Source organism: Podarcis vaucheri (genome assembly GCF_965113315.1).
Source record: "Podarcis vaucheri genome assembly, chromosome: 15".
In the NCBI taxonomy this organism is placed as follows: Eukaryota; Metazoa; Chordata; class Lepidosauria; order Squamata; family Lacertidae; genus Podarcis; species Podarcis vaucheri.
Window position 1 is genome coordinate 32,583,145 of NC_138753.1, and position 14,726 is coordinate 32,597,870.

Sequence of the window (14,726 nt, forward strand, 5' to 3'; positions counted from 1 at the left end):
AGCATCTCCTAGAGGCCAGGAAGTGTAGTTTCTGTAGTGTTCTTTCAAAACAGAGGCAGGAAAGTCTCTGGAAACAGTGCTAAAGAGTCAATTGAAGTGATTCAAGTCAAGTAACCTTTATTGGCATCACATAAGAACATTCAGAATACAAATTGAAGTTATTGTGCTCCCAAATCATGACATGGGAGCACACATACACGCCCCCTCCATAAAGCCTTTGGAAAGAATGGCTTTGTACACACCAAACATTGAAAGCACATCAAGAGCACATGGCCCCCTTCCCACAAAGGAGTCCTGTCGTGGTCTATACAGGTATGATTCCTCATACCCCTAGAAGCTACAGTTCCCAGGATTATTTGAGGGAATGGCATTTTCCTTTCTGTTTCACAAGAATGGATAACTTTTATGGATCTTCTCATTCATCCTCTTCCCACCCTTCCCCCAGAAACTATGCCTAGCAAATGCACACTCCATCCAGAATATGGAAACTAATTATTTCCATTGAAATTACTACTATGATGTTAAGAGCAAGATGTGCAGGATCTTCATTTACAGTGGCTGCAAAGGCAATGGGAAACAACTTTAATTTTCTCACCCAGTGCCTTGAAGAGTGTAAAAGGTTTGGTGAGGACTAATGGACCTTTAAAATTATCCAGTGTTTGAAGTGAAAATCCATTTAGAAGCCCTTCTTGTTTTGCTAGGGTGTTTGACTGAATTCATCTTCTGCTGTTCCAGTATTTATGTTGCACTTTTTAAAAAAACTCACATTAGTAAAATAATTAGAAATGAAAGCAACACACATTCAACTAGGAATGACGAAGCTGTACTCAACCCCTCCCCCCACAGCCTTCCTGGCTGTGCTACCAATGGTGTCTTCGGGGCCAAAGGTCCCCCAACTCTCTTTTAAATAGTTGATGGAATGTAATAATAATAATAATAATAATAATAATAATAATAATAATAATAATAATTGTTTATACCCCACCCATTTGGCTGAGTTTCCCCAGCCACTCTGGGCAGCTTCCAGCAAAATATTAAAATACAATAATTTGTCAAATATTAACAGCTTCCCTAAGCAGGGCTGCCTTCAGATGTCTTCTAAAAGTCAGATAGCTGTTTATTTCTTTGTCATCTGATGGGAGAGTGTTCCATAGAGCGGGTGCCACTACCGAGAAGGCCCTCTGCCTGGTGACTAGTGGGTGGGCATGACCTTTCCAGACCTGGTCAAAGGCCAAGGCATGCCGCCCCTCCCTCTCTCTTTTCCATCTTCCTTTCGCCCTGCGAACTTCTTGGAATGAACTGCTGGCTGCCAGCCAGGCAGTTCCTCAGGTCATCTCCCTTATGGCGTAAACCTGTTTTTATACATTTGTAACTTTAAGCCTAAAGCCTGCCTTCAGGGATCACACTGTGCTCTGTCTGGTCGTGAGAAGTAAACTTTCTTTTTGTTGCTTGTGAATAATACTGTGGTGTCTTTATTCTTTTAGGAGGGATTCAATGGGTCTCACCAGGAAAATATTAGAACACATTTCAACCTGGACAAGCCAGATTCAATTGCGTATTGTCTTAAGAAACTCACACACGCTAAGCGGTTTCCAGCTGTAATGCTTTAAGAGATATGAATTTTTTTTACAAATGGGTAAAAGTTTAATGGTAAGGATTTGCTGAACTAACAAATCGAACTGGAATACAAAGAAGGGAGGTATGAGGAGGTCCGAGGAAATAAGTGTATGGAAGATATGTTATTGAAAATCAATGTGTGTTTTTAACTGTTTTTTATTTTGTATGTTTATTTTTCCTTTTTCTTGTTATATCTTAAAAACTTTTAATAAATATCTTTTAAAAAAAGAAACTCACACACATTTGCAACTAGTTTTCTGCTGGGTAAAGGGGAATGCACTCTGCTAAGGAAAGGAACTTGCCAGTGCAAGTTAGGAAGGGTATTAATAAACAATGTATCCTCTCCTGCTACCCTGAACATTCCTACAATATTCATGCCCACAGTTGTTGGTGGGAGGAAAAGGTAGGTTGTGAGGAGAATTTTTGGGTAGTTAATGGATGGCTCCCTCCCTCAGACAAACTTAGGAGCTAACCTGGGAATGAAGGCAAGGCTGGTTCCAGGGGAGCATGGTCTCTTTCTCTCTTTTTAACCAAGGAAAGCCCACTTTTTAATGCTAAATCAAAACCAAAGGCAACTTGGCTTTTCTGCGGTTTGCTCTGATTCAGCGACAAACAGCAAACTTTCAAGGGGAAAGTGCTGGGGGCGGAGTGGGGAGGAGAACTTGAACACTGAGCTTTAAAGCTAGAAATGCAGTACAAAAGATAGTCAGAATGAACTCTGAGTTGGTGGCCAACTATGTTCTGCAAGAAGAATTGTATCCATTCTGAATCTCCCATGTCACACCTGTGGTTTGTATCACCATCTTATGGGAATAGATCTCTTTCTGGCTATGCCAAGATTTTGCTGAAGAACCTGAAGGCTCCTCTATGTCCCTAGTTTGCAGCAGTCCTCATTCAAGGACAGGAGGTTATCTTGCTCTAAGCAGAGGTGCTTCAGAGTGTTCCTGCCTATTAAAAACTTGTACTTGATGTCCAGATGACTATCTTGCTCTACATCACTATATAAAGTTGTTTCTCTCAGCACTGAGGATTTGCATCAATCAGCCACCATGCAGTGCAATATCATTGTATCCCTGGCCTTCATCATGGGATTATTGGCACCTTGGTCTAAGGTGCACGGTTTGTTTCCCTCTCTGGATGCCATTTGGGAAGGTAAGACTTCCATTTTTCTGGCCCTCATATGCCTCAAGTCTGCTGGGCCTCTCTGCAAGTTAGGCATCCAATGCAGAATGGAATGGGATTTGGAGGCACAGGCTTTGCGCTAATATCATGAGAACAGTTCTGTGGCGGGTGCCACTCACCTCCAACAGTGGGCGACAAATGCTCTGCCTTTTCGCATTCTGTTCACCCTCCCTGTGTACCTGCCTCTTAGCTTGGGGCTTTCGTCCTAATGGATACATAAGGTCCCATCTGCACTATACCTTTAAAGCAGTGTTATACCACTTTAAACAGCCATAGCTTTTACCAACGTATCCTGGGAAATGTGAATTGTTAAGGGTGCTGAGAGTTGTTAGAAAATGCCCATTCCCCTCTATTTCCAGAGCAGTTTAACAGTGAATCCCAATTGTAGTTCTAATACCCTCCAACATTTCTCTGCTGAAGTGCTATTTTTCTAGGAAAAGAGGTGCCAGAACTCACCATGAATGCCTCCCTTGTTCTCTTAGAATGGCAATGGTGGCCACCTGAGAGGTGCCAGAACAGAGTTTCGGTGTGTTCTGGCTGAAAAAAACACCACGGGAATGTCCTATTCTGTACGCTCCAGGAGTGCCAGCTTGGCACCGCAAATGTGGGTGCCCAGGCCCATGGTGCCATGTAGTGTGCATGGCCCTGGCATCAAAATTTGTGGGTGCTCTTGCGCCCTGGGCCCCAGGGAGTTGGCACCTATGATACCCTCCAACATTTCTCTGATGAAAATAGGGGCATCCTAAGGAAAAGCAGGACATTCCAGGATCAAATCAGAAACCAGGAATACTTCTGTAAATTCAGGACTGTCCCTGGAAAATAGGGACACTTGGAGGGTCTGAGCTCTGGGGGCGGGGGAAATAGAGGCTTCCTAAAAATGGACATTGCAGAATGTACAATATATACCGTATTTTTCGCTCTATAACACGCACCCGACCATAACACGCACGTAGTTTTTAGAGGAGGAAAATCCGTAGGCATGCCACCCGTAGGCATTTCCTCCATAACCCGCACAGACATTTCCCCTTACTTTTCAGGAGGAAAAAAGTGAGTGTTATGGTGCACACACACACACAGACACACACACACACACACACACACACACACACACACACTTCCTACAAAAGAGATAGAAAACATTTGATTCCTGAGTATGCCAAACTATCTAATATTAGAAGCACTGGGGAAGGTGGCAGTTTTTCTTATCACAGGTTTTTAAGCACCCTTGAAATATTTTGAAAAACAAGTTTCAGCTTTTAAAATAGTTTGGGAGAAGCCATGGCAGTTTAAAGTGGCATAATATTGCTTTCAAAGTTTAGTGTGGATGTTTCCATACAGAGTTCAGTCACTCCACCCTGTAACTAGTGACTGGCAGTCCAACCCTATCAAAATTCACAATCTGTCTTCTGAATTACCCTTTAAAAAAATATAAATTCATGTTTTGAAGTATTTTGATATATGAGGTGTTCAGAGGGATTTTAAACCATTTCTTCTTCATTCTCTTTAACTTTCTAAAAAGAAAGCCAACATCTTGAAGAGGCTAGTGTTGTAAACAAAATCTGCCCTTACAGAGTCTTTTGTAGGTTCTCCATAGGTAGGAGAAAATAACAGGCCAACCAGAGAATATTGAGAAGCAAATCAGCTAGTAAGCTTGATTGTTATTAAAGCTGTTGCAACAGGGTGCTCCCCTCACACACAGGAGAGCAGAGGAGGACCCAGAACAAAGGTGTGCCCACCCTTATATATACATTTTGAAATTCCCTGCCCTGCAGCTCAAGACCATTCCTCCATACATCATACATACACCACAGAAGGGGTGTAGCCCCAGACCACCCCCCAAAAACATCATACCTACATCACAGAAAAGGCGGTCTACAACAGAAATTTGAATGTTGTTGTTTTTCCTGTCTGCCAGGTTATCTGATAATGCCTTATCTGATTACCTTTTCTGGTAGTCTGGCCATTCCTTTGAGATGGTAATTACTTAATTCCTGAGACAATGGGAAAGTTCCCTCCCTCCTTGCAGAGAAACATTTGATGAGTTTGGGAGTCAAAATGGTTTCAGGACTATCTTCCTGTGCTGCTTCAGATATGTGGTTTATATATTTATGTACGTGTTTGCTTGGTACATTTATGAACATTTATTATATATACAAGACCTTATTTTTTTTAATTACACTAGGAAGTGCAATATATTTAGTGCATTTTCAAACCACAGCCAGAATTATCTCTTGAAAGAGGGCTTTGTGATCACATGAAGCTATTTCCAGGAACAACATGCAATAATAAAAAAAAAAGTTTCCTCAGATCACAACACGGGAGCTCCCATACTTTCCCCCATACAGCCCTTGGAAACAATTGCTGACCCCACACCAGATGTTTAACGCACAATGCTTCCCCCCAAAGAATCCTGAGAACTGTACTGTAGGCCACAGAGCTACAGCACCCAGCAGCTTTAACAAAGTACAGTTCCCAGGATTCTTTGGGGGAAGTCATGATCTTTAAATGTGTGGTGTGTATCCAGGGACAGTCCCGGATTTACAGAAGCCGGCCCAGTTTCTGATTTGGCCCTGAAATGTCCCTCTTAGGGGATGGAGTTATGCAATCCCTGAGCAAGGAGATACAACCTTTAGAAGACACCTGGAAGCAGTCCTGTAAAGAGAAGTTTTTAAAAAATATATATTTAATGGTTAATTATTGTTATTTTACATGTTGGAAGCTGTCCGGAGTGGCTGAGGCAACCCAGTCAGAAGGGTGGATCTTTATAATTATTAATTATTAATTATTAATTATTATTTCTTTATTCTTTATTATTATTATGAATGGGATGTCATCATCATCATCATCTCTATTTTCATTGGAGAAATATTGGCAGGTATGGTGTACGCAGCCCAAAATTATGTGATCTCATTTCCAGTGACCTTTTTTAAAGTATGCAGCAGGAGTCACACTTACTAACTTCTAGGAGAGATGTTTATCTTCAAGAATGTTAAAGAAAATAAAAGTGAATATGGCCAAAAAGCCCTTGGACTGCCCACCGCTCCGGGTGGAAAATGTATATTATTTCACACACTCCATTTGGATTACAGCAGCAAAGATCAAAGTCCAGGCAAGTTGTACATAGATTTGATTTGCAGATTAGGGACAGACTATATTCAACAGCGGATAACACATTTGAAGTCAGGGTCTGCTGCATCTGTTGCCTCCTTCCTCCATTCACACCTTTGCTCACTTTCTAGCTCTCCTGATGATATAGTATGTGGAATGGTTTTCTTAAACTAGAGCACTTGGGAATGAAACACCTTTGAAAGGACCAGCGGAGGGAGGGGGAAGGAGGTGCAGCAGCCTCATTGTCAGGGTGATCCCACAGACCTTTACTCAGGCAAGATCGACACAGATACTGTATATTTAAAAAAAAACACACGCTCTGAAAACGCTCTGCAAAAAACAGCTCTATAGCACCATTTGGTGTCACAGTGTTGTAATGCATTTATTGACTAATGTAGCTGAGTCCTCTGTTTATTATGGTGGTGTGCTATAGTCTTCTTAAGGGCTGTGGGAGAAACCACAACTGGACTCTTTGCAACTAGGCTCCCAGTTGGGTTCTTTGGTCTATGTGACTCTTGGATCCCATTTGGGAAGGTCCAACTTTGGCTGCTTGGCAGAGATGACATCAGGTGTTGGATTCACAAATGTCACATCTTCAAACAGCATCTTCTTTTGAGTTTCGATAGATGAGACGGCATATAAGGAACTTGTCATTGCTCTTCTTCTCATCTTACCTCAAGAGGAACGGCCTGCCAAGTGCAAATTACGTCCAAGATATGGAAGGTGCCATTCAGTTTACCGGAATTTTTACTTCGATACTGTGAGCAGCAGGTGCATGACCTTCATTTACAGTGGCTGTGGAGGCAATGCAAACAACTTTCTACATCTCCTTGATTGCGAAACCGAGTGTGTAAGGTTTGGTAAGGACAATTCTTTTTTTTCTTTCTGTTCCTGATGTTTAAAAATTAGCAAATATTTAAAGTGAAAGCCTGTTCAAATTTTCTCTTTTTGCTGCTAGTGAGTCATTCTCTTGCTGATTTGATTCTCTGCTGCTAGAGGTTTCATGCTGTAAGGTTCTTTTTAAAATTGTTAATAGAAATCATAGTCCAGCAAAATTTGGAGGGTCACTGGTTCCCCACTGCTGCCCCACAGCTCCCTATGCCCCATTGAAGGAACTTTGGAGGGGTCTCCAACCTACTGAAGCAGATCTGGGGAGGTCCTGAGGTGAGGGGGAATCTGTTCTGTCAATAGTGTCTGTACTATTGGATTTCTCATACAGTTATTTTTTTTCTTTTTCTTTTTTTTAAAAAAAATACTTTTAAACTCATTTGGGAGAGTAGGGAGAAGAAGAAGAAGAAGAGTTTGGATTTGATATCCCGCCTTTCACTCCCCTTCAGGAGTCTCAAAGCGGCTAACATTCTCCTTCCTCCCCCACAACAAACACTCTGTGAGGTGAGTGGGGCTGAGAGACTTCACAGAAGTGTGACTGGCCCAAGGTCACCCAGCAGCTGCATGTGGAGGAGCGGAGACGTGAACCCAGTTCACCAGATTACGAGACTACCGCTCTTAACCACTACACCACACTGGCTCTGAAAGGGAGGTTAACAAACAAACAAACAAACAAACAAACAAACAAACAAACAAACAAACAGTTGACTGAGCTGAGTTCATGTTCAGGCTCAAAACAGGACATACTGCATGGGTTTGAGGTCAGCGAAGAAATCCTACTTTGCTGCCTCCACTACATCCTCAGACCCTCCAAGTGTCCCTATTTTCTAGGGTCAGTCCTGGATTTACAGAAGCTGTCCCAGTTTCTGATTTCATCCTGGAATGTCCCACTTTTCCTTAGGAAAACCCTGTTTTTATAGTAGAAACATTGGAGGGTATGGAATAGGATGCCCCTATTTTCTTCGTAGAAATGTTGGAGGGTATGCATCCTTGAGGAGCCAACTAGCAGAGGTAGAGCTTATCCTTTTGTCCAGCTCCTCTCCCCTGGAGAAAACCGCTCTTTAGTGCTCAACTGGAGCAAATGCCAGTTCCGGTTTCCCATGGATTGCCATTTGTTCTGATCTACTGCTAAAGAGTTGGTTTTTCCTTGGAATGGAGTGCGGCAAAGGGGAAACCACCAGGACCAGTGTTTTCTAGGCACGGCACAAGTGGAAGTGGGGATGAGCCCATATTCCAGAGGTTTGTTATTCCTGACCAGGTGGATGGACCTCTGGAGCACATGGTGCCCTTCAAGGCTGAGGTCGCTTTGCTCTGCTGTGGTTTAGACGCTGCTGTTGTGGCAGTGCCAGCTGAGGTGTCCATTAGTCCCTTTAATATCCTGGCGTATTAAAGGTAGCTGGAGTGGAGTGGCTGAATGGTCAGAGGTATGGTAAACCTATATTTGCATGACTGAGTGCGATCAGGCAGTGGAGCGTGCTTTTCTTTAAAAGCCCACTCTAGACCTGTTGTTGTTGTTGTTTAGTCGTTTAGTCGTGTCCGACTCTTCGTCACCCCCTGGACCAGAGCACGCCAGGCATTCCTGTCTTCTACTGCCTCCCGCAGTTTGGTCAAACTCATGCTGGTAGCTTCGAGAACACTATCCAACCATCTCGTCCTCTGTCGTCCCCTTCTCCTTGCGCCCTCCATCTTTCCCAACATCAGGGTCTTTTCCAGGGAGTCTTCTCTTCTCATGAGGTGGCCAAAGTACTGAAGCCTCAGCTTCACAATCTGTCCTTCCAGTGAGCACTCAGGGCTGATTTCCTTCAGAATGGATAGGCTTGATCTTCTTGCAGTCCATGGGACTCTCAAGAGCCTCCTCCAGAACCATAATTCAAAAGCATCAATTCTTCGGCGATCAGCCTTCTTTATGGTCCAGCTCTCACTTCCATACATCACTACTGGGAAAACCATAGCTTTAACTATATGGACCTTTGTTGGCAAGGTGATGTCTCTGCTTTTTAGGATGCTGTCTAGGTTTGTCTTTGCTTTTCTCCCAAGAAGCAGGCGTCTTTTAATTTCGTGGCTGCTGTCACCATCTGCAGTGATCATGGAGCCCAAGAAAGTAAAATCTCTGACTGCCTCCATTTCTTCCCCTTCTATTTGCCAGGAGGTGATGGGACCAGTGGCTCTAGACCTAGTGAAGTGCAATAAATATAGACTGGTCACTAACACCTCTTGCTTGACAAAACTAGTGGACAGGCCGCTTGTGGAACCATTGCAAGTTTCCCTGGATTATCTATATTTCATGCGCTTTGGCACTCGTCATGGTGTCCCGTTGTGCCAGAAGCAGTTTAGTCATGCTGGCCACATGACCTGGAAAGCTGTCTGTGGACAAACGCCAGCTCCCTGAGCCTGAAGCAAGATGAGCGCCGCAACCTCATAGTCTCCTTTGACTGAACTTAACCATCCAGGGGTCTTTTACCTTTACTTTTTTATAGGGTGGTTCCATTAGTATCTTCCAGGCTGTGTTCAGAGAATAGCACTAGTGGGTACATCTAGGTCCCCTGGTCCTTGTGCTATGGGGTTCTACAGGACACTATTCCTCCCCCAGTGGTTTTAAACATCTATATAAAACTATTGGGAACAGTCAGTAGGAGATTTGGAGCACCAGTATCTTGATGACACACAGCTGCATTGCTCCATAACACCTTTTTAAAGCCTGCTGAAAACTTTTATTATGCAGGCAATTACGAATATATATTTCCACAAAGTTCATCTGCTTTCTGATTTATATAGCTTTTATTGACTGGTTTGATGTATAACTGTTGTGAACCACTTTGATTAAAAAAAAATGAATTAGTGTTATATCCATATTTTAATTAATGAATAAATTCAGTAAAAATAACAGAATGGTAACTTGGGATAAGAGCAATTCCTGAGTGAGTGCCTAACTTATTGTTTCAGCTGCCCACATACCCCTGTTTTGTCTTCCTATAGAACCCTGTATTAAAGTGGTTTAACTCAGCACCCACATCAACCATGTCATGCCATAACATAGCTATCGTTTTACTTTTCATAGGCAAGCCGGATGGTTGGTCAGCTCACACTACCCACAGTAAAGGTGAGATGTCCTGTTCTTTTCTGCATTGCATATCTCAGTGGGATTCACGATTAGTGCAGTGAGAATGCCTGCATACATAGGAGATAAGCCGGCTACAATGGGCAGGTGTGTGCTGAGTGCTTAAGCACCAAGATGTTGAGAAGGGACCCCTTCAGTTTGCCACTCAGTTCTTTGGGACTTGTGGGCAAGGAAGAGACGCCTGTTGGGGTCTTTCATGGCTCACACATCCAGAATTTTGGGGTCCAAGGGGTTGCGAGCTGCAAGTTGGGCTCCTTCAACAATTAAAGTTGTGTGGCTCAATAGTATGGAACCAGGCAGTATACTGTTTCCAATTTATGGTCAAGTCAGCTCCTCAACCACTTCAGCAGGGAGGTCACGTGGTGGCTCCCACTTTAGAAAGTGCCCCAAACCACTCAAATAATACTTGCAAATTCTCTAGTTTTTATTGAGTTTAATAAAGTTGCGTGGTGAGTTTCCTCCTCCCCCTCAGAAATAAAGACATGAGACACAAAAATTTGAGTTAATGGGTCAAATTAGGCCACAACTTTATTGATTACAGGAATTGAGCAGTATTGACTTAGGCATTGGTCCTGTCAACTAACTGGCTTCAGCCTGCTTGCTTGAAGACCGGTAAGGGTTAACCACCAGTAGCGGGAGTCCTGCTGAGGTACGTCAACTAGGAGCTCCCCCCCCCGGAGTTACCGCTTGGGGGTGTGTCGTGGGCCCACACCTCCATAGGCTTAGGCCAAGACCACGCCCCCCGGAATCCTTTACCGGACTACCCTTTGTTTTGGGGGAAGGTGATGGCGCTTCCTTCCCCCTTCATCTGCATAATAATACCTCTACCAATGCCTAACCACCCATACCAGAAGTTGTGACGGTTTGCTATGAGGTAGGCAAAAACCAAGTGGCTGGTGCCAATCTGCCAATTGGAAAAATTCCTACCAGGCCCCTTGACAACGATCAACTAAAGTCCATAGCAACGTCAGAGAGCCTAGCCTAACGGGTGGGAGGGGAGGGAAAACCTGATCAGCTGAGGCGTGGGAAAGAGGGAGATCCTTGGCCGTGCCAGCCGTAAATATAGCAGGCCACGCCTCCTGGGCCAGCCAATTGGCTGGCCGGGGGGGGGGGGTGACACGTCCGAGGATTCCCCTGGTATCGTGGGGGCTGAAAGTCAGCCCCTGCATGTGTGGGGAGGGGCGTGAAGCCCGCAAACCCACCTCCTCCCTAGCTCAGAAGTGGCTTTGTGGACATAGATAAGCCAATCATGAACATCTCGTTTCTTTACATTCCTTCTCATTTACTTGTTTCTCAGCTTCGTGCTTTGCCCATACCTCACTGAGAGGCATTAGTTTAGTTTTACACGACGGAAGGCGAGAAAGAAAGATGGCTGACAGAACACGTAGAACAGGGTGGATGAGCTATGTCTCTCCAGATATTGCTGGACTACAATTCCCATCATCCCCGACCATTGGCCATGGTGGTGGTGGCTGATGGGAGCTGTGATCCATCTTCTTCAGGAGGGCCACAGTCTAGCCACCACTGGTGCAGACAAATGAGGCAGAAGTTGCGATAGCTTCCTACTCTCTGGCTGCCACAGAAAATTTCAAAGGCCAAGCACAGCTTCAGGGCTATTACCTCATGATCCTACACTGCTCCATGTACCTCATTATGCCTAGTGAGCTCTGCTCCATGAAGCTCTAACAGGTGTTCATGAAAACTGCTGTGGTGATGTGCCAGATTCTTCTAAATGGCAATAGCAGCCTAGTCCCTCCTAGACTCTGTTCTGTGATTTGGTAACTGGGTGCAACTCTAGAGTTTCTCTGCCGCCTTGCCTGGAAGAGATAATCTTGGGGTTTTGAATAACAGAACAGCACTTTCAAATGCCATCTATATCTATTAAAGAATATCAGCTTTCTCTCTCACACACACAATATGCATATATATGTATATATGCATGTAAATTAAGTCACTGGTGATGTAGAATGAGGCAAAAGATGTGGCAGCTGCCACATAATATTTCAAGGGGCAACCACAATTTCAGGGTTGTTGTTATCTCATGACCCCACATTTCCCCATGAATCTCGTCATCCTCAGTCAGCCCTGGTCAGTCATTGCTGTTGTGGTGAAATGCTAACTGCTTCTGAACTGCAGTGGCAGTTTATTTTTATTTTTTTAATAATGATTTTTATTAGTTTGCAATTACAGTCCAATAATAGCCTCATTATAACAATACCAATTTATAATACAATCATTAATACCAATTGTTCAAATACCAAATTATATGATTTAGATAAAGTGGCCCCCTGCGTGCTGGATTTGATGATTTTCTTTATTTCTGCATTCCAAAATCTTATTAATTTCCATTACATTCCAGTCATAATAATAATCCCTTATACAACAACTGCAATATTAATAACTTCTGCTTGTGTTGACACATTAAATGATTTATAAAACTACAAGTGAGGAACTCAAACTATATCCTTGTTCTTCCTGTGTGTGGCAACTACTCTCTCCATGGCTTTTCTCCATCCTTGTAAGATGTTCTTTCTTTCCCCTGCTTGTTGCTGTTATTCGTCATGCCTTGGGTGGAGCTGATATCCCATTATTGTTCCACAAATTTTTCCTGCAGTAGCAGTTTAACCCCATCTGGGCTCTCTGTTTCATGATTTTAACCTCCTGACTACTGCAGAGCTCCTGTCACAGCCCACTTGGAAGAGATAATCTCAGCAGTTTGAATAATAGATGCAGGACTTTGAAATAGGATTTACATTAGCTGTGGAAGTGTGAGTGAGTGTGTGAGTGAGTGTGTGTAAGATTTCTATGCACCCCTCTCTCCCCCAGGCCTCCCTCTGAAATGCGAACAGCCGAAAGAAACAGGACCATGCAAGGCTATGATCCCACGATATTATTATGATGTTTGGGACAAGAAATGTACGCACTTCATATATGGCGGCTGCGGTGGCAACGAGAACAATTTCAAATTTTACTTGGAATGCTATGTGGCGTGTGAAAACCCTGGTAAGAATGAGCCACTTTTAATGGTTTTAATAGACAACAAAAAGAACCTGCAGTTTTTGCTAAGCATTACGCATGCATTATAACTCCCAAACTGGGCAATCTTATCTTTAATCAAGGGAGTGGGGGTGGTGGGACTGGAGCTGTCGGCATCCTGAGGAATGGGTCCTCCCATTCTTGCTTTCTAAAATGTCAGTAGCAAAGCAGCTTTTGATGCTAGAATAGGGAAAGTACATAGTTTTCAAAGGGGGGGGGGAGTCTGCAAGTGGTAAAGTTCCGTTCCTAAGGCACTTGGGGCAAATGGGTGTGTTTTTAAATGTATTGTAAATGTACAGTGTATATGCAGTGTAAGGAAAGGGGGAAGGTTGTAAGTTATAATTTGAAAACAGAAGCAAAAAAATCAAGTGAATGCCTGGGTGAATAATGTATCAGATAGATGGCACATGGAAAAGGGAAGGTGTGCATGTCTGGGTAGAAACATGTGAAAAGTAAAGCAGTACTTTTTACTGGGGAGCTTTAAGTTGAGCTCCAATAAGCCCTTAGCTGAAATATATAACCTCCAACATTTCTCTGATGAAAATAGGGATGTCCCATTGCTGCTGCTGCTGCCGCCCCGCCCATCTGGCTGCCCCAGCTATTCTGGGTGGCTTCCAACATATATAAACATATAATAAAAGATTTAACATTTAAAAACTTCCCTATACTGGGCTGCCTTTAGACTTTTTCTAAAGGTTGTATTGTTACTTATCTCCTTGGGTTGGGGCTCGCATAAGTCCACATCCTCTAACATTTCTCCAATGATAAGAGGAACATCCTACCATAGCCTCCAACATTTCTCTGAAAATAGAGATGTATTAAGGAAAAGCAGGACATTCCAGGATCAAATCAGAAACTTCTGTAAATCTGGGACTGTCCTTGAAAAATAGGGACACTTGGAGGGTCTGGAAATGGCATAATGCTTATTCAAGAACAGCAGTCCAGGGGTCAGGAAGCCAAGGGTCCAAGAGTCAGGAAACCAAGAGTCAGGAAGCCAAGAGTCCAAATGTCAGGGAACCAGGAGTCAGGAAGCCAAGGGTCCAAGAGTCAGGAAACCAGGAGTCAAGAAGCCAAGGGTCCAAGAGTCAGGATACCAGGAGTCAGGAAGCCAAAGCACAGCTAGGTGGGTAACATGTTGCTGTGGCAAAGAGCCAGGGGGAAATGCTGGTCTTATATAACCCTACCAGCCCTTGCCACCAGGTGCTATGAGTCTTCTGTCAAGCCTCACTGTGCGGCCATGCCTTGCTCTTCCAGGCCAAACTCAGGAAGGCCCCAGTCCTGCGAGGCCCTACCAGTCACAGGGCCTGGATCCTGCACACACTCCTGACATTCACTTTTCCTTCCAGCCATGCTCACTCCCACTAATGATGTCACCTTAAGACTTGCAAGCTTCAGGCAGAAAAGGTCCCTCACACCTGCTATACAGTAATATTGTTCTCCTTATCCATTTAATAGGACACGAGTTTAATCCTGCGCTGACTAAAGGTGAGCAAAGGTAACAGCCCCGTGGCATTTCCCTTCTGACCCTCGTATGCATTCTGCCTTCCACTCCTGCTGGCTTTCTTCAGTTTGGCAGCTCACTTCTTAAGGTCTTTCCCCACTCCTTCTGTACTACTTTGTCATTTCTACCCGGGTCCCAGGGCTTGCTTCCTCCCAAGACACATTGGGATCTGGCCATAAACACACAGCCTTAACCCCCAGCCCCTGGACTGATCTACACTGAACAGGGGCTACAGCAGAGATCTAGCTGAGATCGTGAAGCTTCATGGAGTTCAAG

The 14,726-nt window shown here is 43.9% G+C and overlaps 1 protein-coding gene and 1 long non-coding RNA gene across 4 annotated transcripts in view; one reads left to right on the top strand and one right to left on the bottom strand.

Moving 5' to 3' along the window:
- The window catches only part of LOC309519672, a 363,193-nt gene that overhangs the window by 197,574 nt on the left and 150,893 nt on the right, over positions 1-14,726 (bottom strand). The gene's annotated exons all lie outside the window — the stretch shown is intronic.
- The window catches only part of LOC309519553 (thrombin inhibitor hemalin-like), a 59,109-nt gene continuing 47,060 nt past the window's right edge, over positions 2,678-14,726 (top strand). For 2 of the 3 annotated variants that reach the window (XM_082200681.1, XM_082200680.1), the window contains exons 1-5: positions 2,678-2,769; positions 6,588-6,767; positions 9,854-9,895; positions 12,740-12,916; positions 14,405-14,434. In XM_082200681.1, the coding sequence (XP_082056807.1) occupies positions 2,703-2,769; positions 6,588-6,767; positions 9,854-9,895; positions 12,740-12,916; positions 14,405-14,434 (496 nt within the window). In that variant the 5' untranslated portion in view covers positions 2,678-2,702. Of the gene's footprint in view, positions 2,770-6,587; positions 6,768-9,853; positions 9,896-12,739; positions 12,917-14,404; positions 14,445-14,726 lie in introns of all 3 variants that reach the window. The other variant, XM_082200682.1, reaches the window with a different exon arrangement.